General features: G+C 34.7%; 1 protein-coding gene and 1 long non-coding RNA gene across 3 annotated transcripts in view; both read left to right on the forward strand.

Annotated features, from left to right (window-relative positions):
* The window catches only part of LOC112151842 (mucin-2-like), a 9,250-nt gene extending 3,507 nt beyond the window's left edge, over window positions 1–5,743 (forward strand). Inside the window, exons 1-7 of one of the 2 annotated variants that reach the window (XM_036212343.1) lie at window positions 7–2,445; window positions 4,103–4,361; window positions 4,461–4,575; window positions 4,867–4,954; window positions 5,026–5,159; window positions 5,250–5,466; window positions 5,554–5,743. In XM_036212343.1, the coding sequence (XP_036068236.1) occupies window positions 2,367–2,445; window positions 4,103–4,361; window positions 4,461–4,575; window positions 4,867–4,954; window positions 5,026–5,159; window positions 5,250–5,466; window positions 5,554–5,714 (1,053 nt within the window). In that variant the 5' untranslated portion in view covers window positions 7–2,366 and the 3' untranslated portion in view covers window positions 5,715–5,743. Of the gene's footprint in view, window positions 1–6; window positions 2,446–4,102; window positions 4,362–4,460; window positions 4,576–4,866; window positions 4,955–5,025; window positions 5,160–5,249; window positions 5,467–5,553 lie in introns of those variants that run through there. The other variant, XM_036212342.1, reaches the window with a different exon arrangement.
* A 24-nt stretch (window positions 5,744–5,767) lies between these two features.
* On the forward strand, window positions 5,768–7,293 carry LOC118598855. The gene is made up of 3 exons (XR_004948038.1): window positions 5,768–5,884; window positions 6,315–6,659; window positions 6,741–7,293. It is a non-coding gene; the product is annotated as an uncharacterized LOC118598855 (long non-coding RNA).
* Window positions 7,294–7,299: the final 6 nt, after the last annotated feature.

The raw sequence follows: 7,299 nt of genomic DNA on the forward strand, positions 1-7,299 counted from the left end.
ATTTCTGGTAAATGTCAACATAGTATCTGGGCAAAAAGCTTTCAAATGACAGAAGATCCCCTCAAACAAAAGGTTTTTGATAAAACAGATAAAATAGATAAAAAAAATTAACATTTTACACTGTCAAAAACCCAAACCTTTTCACATACATGAAAGCATTTTAAACAATGTTTCACAAACTCTCCTATTACTTTTGTTTCATAAATGTATTTTTCTACTCCAGAAATCGTAGCTTCATCTGCTCTACAAATGATTCCACACTTAAAAAAAGGGAGGAAAAGAACATTAGAAAATTAGAGTATATTGAATAAAATGCATTCTTATACATGAAGGATTTACTGCAAAGCTCTTTTAACATCTCCACTTTCTTTTTCAGTCTGTGACATTATCTGCTACTCAAATATTTGCTTCTCTGTACGTTTTTTTTTTCTGGTTTGTCCCGTCAATTCATTCGACACATGGTTTCTGTATTTAGCTATTATTTATCTCTCTGTTCTAACTAGTTCTGTCCGTTTTGATGCACTGCTTCTCTTTTCATCATACTTGCTTTTTATCGGCACAGCTCTTGCTTTTTTGTTTCTTCCCTTTAGCTCTTCTTATTTAGAAGAACCTTCTTAAACCCTCATTAATTACCTCAGATTGTAGGGTTTTGTTCTGTTTAGGTTCCAAATTTCTATGTGCATTATAGATGATCATTCTAAGTTTAGTTTATCTTTCTACAGAATTCCAAATATTCCGTTTTTTTTTATATTTGTTCGTTAGTTTGCTTTTCCTACCTTTGATGTAATATTTGATTTCTTCAGGACAATCCATTTGAATTTTTATGTCCCTCTTATTCCTCCTTCCAGTTCACAAAATTACTTTGACCCAACACCACCCTGAACCTGAGTTTAAACATACCTACCTGGCTATCAAGATTTAGGTAAATAAAATAAATCTGTCAGAAGTAGGGTTTTCTTCTCACTAGGTAGCCTCATTTCTGTAACTCTTAGTTGTTGTGTAGCAGTTTATATATTTAATTTATTAGAGTTTAGTAAGACAAGTCAACCTAAAATCTGTGTTTTCAGCCTGAACAAATCTGAACTAACCAGGCATGTACATTTTGTTTTGTGAAAATGTTCTTTTTTTTACTTTTTTGTGAATGAGTGAAATAAAAAGCCTACAGGATTTAAAAAGTTAATAAACACTAGAGCACAAACATAAGTATTTCCTCTTGATTTGGGCTTTTAAATGGACATTATGACTTAAATCTGTAAGCCATTAAAAGGAATTAAAGCAAAAAAAAAAAAATGAAACAGTTAAAACAATAAAAGTATGCGTTTCCTGGGATTCATATTAATGATGTTTGTTTGAAGAAAGAAGATGCTCATCTGTTTAAACATTATGAGTGTTAGCATTGTGGTCTGAGCAGCATCCTATTCTGGCACATCTAATCCTGTTTGTTAAAAGTAAAAATCGTTGTACCATAAAACAATAGTCCCTGAAAAGAAAATGTTTGCATTGTTAATATGTACTCGGCTTTGTTTGGGAACCAGTTGCTGCAAAAACTTGTAAATTCAGACAGGAAAACTAGTCATAAGCAGAATAAATAATAAGAGAGGCTTAAATTCCAGCATTTGCAGGTATATATTACAATAATATTTGTTTCAAATGGGAGCAAGGGCATAAGTGTAAAAAAATGTTTCAGTGAAAAATCTTGGGCTCATTGGCAATTTATTAAGTGGTTTCTGTTATTTCCTGTTTAATTTTTTTTTTTTTAAATGCTCAATAAGTTACAAAAAAGCAATATGAACACGTCACATATGTGCTCAGAGTTTTCATTTTATATTATGGCAAAATTTTAAATTTAGAATTTGCTGATTTTAGGTAACTATGATTATTTACAACAAATACACAACAGTAGAAACTGTAACATTTAACACATTGTGTATAAAGATGGATGATATCATCATAATAAAACTCTCAAGTTTTAAGTCCACACCTGAGCTTGTTGAAAGCGGAACAAGATTTTTTTGTTATTAATTAAACCCCATGAGGAAAAAGAGGCATTGAATGTATTAAATTATATCACAATGATCTACAGTGTAAACATTAAGCAGAAGGTGACGTACACTAGTCTTTAAAGACTGAAACTTAGACGGGAAGGAAAATCGAGGCAAAAGCTTTTGGAATATCTACTTCTACAATGACTTCATAATAGACAAACTGGAATTGTTACTGGAAGAACGGGTGGGAATATCATAGCAAAGAAGCCTCAACAGTTGACACCCAGAATCTGCTGGTAACCACTCCTAAACTGCAAACAATTGGGGGACTATATAACCTGCTATCACTCGTGGGGTGCTCAACTCTCCATCAGCACAACCATGGCAACAACTGGGATGCTTAAAGAATGGGCGATTGCATTGCTCGCCCTGTGTGCTGGACTGTCTGCAGCTGCCACCGGTACGTACATTGATGGGACAAGATGCCTTTGTCAAGTATTGTTCCTTTTAGATGACAAATTTATATAATTTTCAATTAAAGTGAAACTGACCTCAATGATGCATATTTTAGGGTTTATTTTTCTTCTATTTAGTCTTTGTTTCTTTTGTATCTAAAAAAAAAAAAAAACTATAAATAAGAAAACCAAAAATCATGTGCAGAAGTTTTTTTAGGATTGATCTAAAACAACAACAGGAACAAAAGTTTAATTCAAAAAGAACAATTATAAAGGAAGCCAAAACTCTCTTACTTAAGGTATTTATCCATATTTGCCTGAGCAAAACATGGGGAGAAAAACTATGAATCACAAATCTGTAGTTGTGTACTTGAATATCCATGCCTCACTGAGGAGAGAAAACAAACAGATTAAATTTCAAGAGCAACTTGATCTTGGTGTATAATTAGTGTGCGCTGCTCTCCCTCAGGTTAAATGAAACATAATTACTGCTCAAACATAAACTACAGAAGAAGGATACTCAGATTCAACATTTGCCATTGTGTGCCCTTCAATCATTTACTGTACTATTTTTGTAGAAAAATTACAGTTTAATTAATGTCAAATTAGTATTTTTACTAATTTAAGCATATAAATAATTGACCTTAGTTAATAGTATTAACTTAATTAAGGTTCACAGTCTGAGGCTCTGTATTTCTGCTCAATTTAAAGGAGAATTATGATCTAAAGTCCACAATACTGCAAAAACAATAGTTTCTCCTATCACAAGGCAGCTCAGGCTGCCAGACACTAACTTTTTAGTTAACATGTGTATTAAAACCTGTTTCAAATAATCAGGATATTTCTGTACAGATGCAAAATAATTAAAAATTCATATGGATATGAGGTTGAAGGGAAATGTAGCTTTTTTTTTCTTTTAGCTCATAAATAAGATGTGTCCTCTCTTTAATGCAGCTTGTGGAAGATTTTTTTTATTATTATTATTGTCCAAAAGTGCCAATTAAAAAAACAAAACACTTTTTCAAATAATAAATTGATAGTTTTGCTCTAGAGCGGTTTTCTACATTAGTGCTGTTACATGTCTAGTTTTATTTGGGCAATAGATTGAACATTCAGTTCTTCTGAAGTTTATTAAGAGTTTTTGTTGAGACACAATACCCCATACCTAATATTATGTTTATGTGATGAAGAGGCTGAGAGGTTAGGATCCATTTGCAAACAGTTTAGCGGAACAGACCAGGGGCAAGACAAAGGCAATGGTCATAAACACTGAGAGTCAAACTAGGGTAAACCTGCTCAGACTGACGGATAAACACGATCAAGACTTCGCACTGAAGTTCAGGTTGGAGTGAGTCTAAATGCTGGTGAGTCCGATGATGATGATGACGATAAACAGTTGTGCATGAAGATGGTTAGTACTCAGGAGAGGGGTCCCTCTAGTGGTTGGAGGAGGACATGGCTGAGTGAGTCCTGATAGTTTTAATGCCAGTTCTTTTAACATTATCTCTCCTAATAAGACAACTCTAGGTTCAAACTTGCAATATCTAAATAAAAGTGTTGTATTCAAGCTGAAAAAATGTTACAGACATAGTAAAAAAAAAAAGTATTCATTGTGGTGTAATTTTCTTTATTAAAACAAGTCTTACATGCTTATTTTTCCAGTTCATAACCATGTCAACCGAGTGTGCAGCACATGGGGCAGAGAGCACTTTAAGACCTTCGATGGCTACGTCTACCAATTTCCTGGTTTGTGCGAATACAACTTGGTCTCAGAATGCCATTCGCCCTATCAAGCCTTCTCGGTGCATCTGAAAAGGGAAATGATTGATGGAAACCCTACAATCAGTTACGTCAAGGTCACCGCCAACGAGCTTTCTTTCCAACTCAGCAGAAGTTCAGTCACTGCCAACGACGGAACAAAGTAAAACATTTTTTCTAAATCAGAGCCCAGACCCAACTCCGATGGTCAAGTTTAATAAAAATGTTTAATCTGTTTGAATGATGATTTTTGTTTTACCAGTGTGACTCTGCCATACCACTACGGTGGGGTTAAAGTGGAAAAAAGTCAAGTGTATACCAAGCTCGAGTCCAAACTTGGCTTTACTGTCATGTGGAATGATGAGGATGCAGTCATGGTAAAAATCTGAAAATGCTTTCATTAAGACCATTTCTCTTTGAGGTTAGATTTTTTATTTCTGTGCTTTTACAAAGTTCTACAAACAAACAAAATCTGTGGTATAGGTTTGGGTGTTAACATACAGAAAAATAATCTTTCCTTGTAAAACAGATTTGTTTAGTTAGATCACAATCAAGCATTCTGCTACATTTATGAGCCATTTTTCTATGAAGTCTAGTTATCCTTCTATGACTCTCAAAGCTAACATTGATGTTTAAATAGTCTTAAGACTCTTCGTTGTGTGTTTTAGGTGGAGATTGACAATGACTTTGCAAATCGTACCTGTGGTCTTTGCGGTGACTTTAGTGGTTCTCCACTAAATGAGTTTATAGAAAATGGTGTGTATGGCAGATTGGGTTTATCTATTGGTGAAAAACTGTTTGTTATAACATGAACTGAACCTGCACAGATCGGAAAATCAGTCCCATCGAGTTTGGTAACAAACAGAGAGTCCAACTTTCAAATGATGAATGCGAGGACCCAAGTGAAGAGGAAGAGGAACTGGTGAAACCTGTGAACGTGACAGAACCCTGCAAAAAGTTTGTAAGTTCTCGATCAGTATAGCTTTAACAGTGGAAATCTTGTCAGAAGTAAGTCACCTTGAATATCTTTTGCCTTTTTTATTCCTTATAGCAAAGCGACTGTGAGGATTTGTTCCGCACAGACTCCTGGAGCCCCTGCACCAAACTCCTTGATCCTGCAGTTTTCATCCAGGCCTGCACTCAGGACAAATGCAGCTGTAGCAACAGCTCAGATGACTTCTGTGTCTGCAGCACACTGTCAGAGTACTCTCGGCAGTGCTCCCATGCAGGAGGAGAACCTCCCAACTGGAGGTCATCTCAGTTTTGTGGTAAAATATCTTTCTTATACCATCACCTTTCATTTCTACACATGCAAAGCCATTATATGTAATTATATCTTAAACATGTTTTCATAGATAAAAAGTGTCCGTACAACATGGAGTTTAAGGAGAGTGGCTCACCTTGCATGGACACTTGCACACATCAGGAAACAAGTTCAATGTGTGAAGAACATAGAATTGACGGCTGTTTCTGCCCTCCAGGTTCGTTTTCTTTACATTTAGCCTTTAAACTTTGATGGTCATTTTTTTTTTTTTAGAAAAAACACATAACGTCATTTTTTTTCTTTTTAGGAAAGGTCTTTGACGATATTTCTATGACGGGTTGCATTTTCAAGTCCGAATGTCAATGCAAGCGTGACAAAATCTACAACTCTGGAGAGACGTACAAACAAGGTCTAGAGATATGGTATGTAAAAAAAAGATTACAGTTCCAGTAAAGATCTTTAGATTTTAGAATGTAATCTGTCAAAACCTCTTAGCTAATAATTGTATTCTGTATATATCTCTTTTTGATCCTGCTTTGCTTTGTAACTTGTCTTAAATGTTCTTGGGTAGTTTTGTAAATGACGTACCCTTGAAAGATAGATGTATTGAATGCATGTTGTATCATTGTCCAATGAAATGAATACAAATTGTAACATTTACGCATTTTGAGCAAAAGCATTTTTTACAGTATTTATCTTGTTTCTTTCAAAATTATATATTTGTTTTGTCTGTATATTGTATTAATTACTGCTTTTGATGAACGTTGCTATGTAGTTTTCTGGCACTATTATGATTTATCTCATTTGCTGTGGTGTACATTTCCTCATAACTCTTTTTTTTATTAATATCAGCAAGTGCAATGAGGGAAAATGGAGCTGTGAAAACCTTCTAACATCAGCTCAATGTTCAGTTGAAGAAGGTTCACATGTCACTACTTTTGATGGGAAATCTTACACCTTCCATGGAGACTGTTCCTACACTCTGGTCAATGTGAAAAGCCAGGTGAATAACATAAAGGTGATGTAACAGAAGGCATAGTTTTGCATAAAACAAGTCTTAAATCACCTGTAACTACCTTTCAGGTTGGTTCAAGTAAAGCATTCAGGATCATTGCTCAGCTGGAACCATGCACACACCTACAGTATGACATCTGCCTAAAGACCCTTAAATTCCTGCTGAACAACGACAGAAACAATGTAAGTATAAAACAACTACTATTTGTTCTTAAAGACCAATTGATTACTCACCTATTGACTGATTCTTCCATGATTTCTCAGATTCTGGTATTCAATGCAGACGGAACAGTTGAGCAGAATATGCAGCCAGTAACTCTGCCTTATCAGTCAGGTGAGTCAAAAAATAGGAAACTGAATGCAACATTATAAAAGTAAATGGAGATTTTAAAACAATCTATTTGGTTTTTGTGTTTTGGTTTTTTTTTTATGTAGGAGATATCGACATATTTGAAGTTTCATCCTTTCACATAATGCTCCAGACCAGTTTTGGGTTGCAAATTCAGATCCAGCACACCCCCGTCATGCAAGTCTACATTAGCTTGGAAAAGAATTACAAGGGAAATACCAGTGGTAAGTTTTAAAATGATCTAAAATATCCACTTTTTCATCATAAAATATATGTTCAGAACAATAAAATGTAGTTGCTACAGTTTGATGTTTTGTGGAGATAATTGTGCCATTTTATGTTACAGCTAAAAAAAATCCTGTAATGGAAATGTTTACTTTCCAGGTCTATGTGGGGACTTCAACAATATTCTCTGTGATGACATGAGGACCTCTCAGGGCATAGTGGAAGGAACAGCGGTCTCTTTTGCTAACT

Source organism: Oryzias melastigma, linkage group LG6 (genome assembly GCF_002922805.2).
Source record: "Oryzias melastigma strain HK-1 linkage group LG6, ASM292280v2, whole genome shotgun sequence".
Classification (NCBI taxonomy): domain Eukaryota; kingdom Metazoa; phylum Chordata; class Actinopteri; order Beloniformes; family Adrianichthyidae; genus Oryzias; species Oryzias melastigma.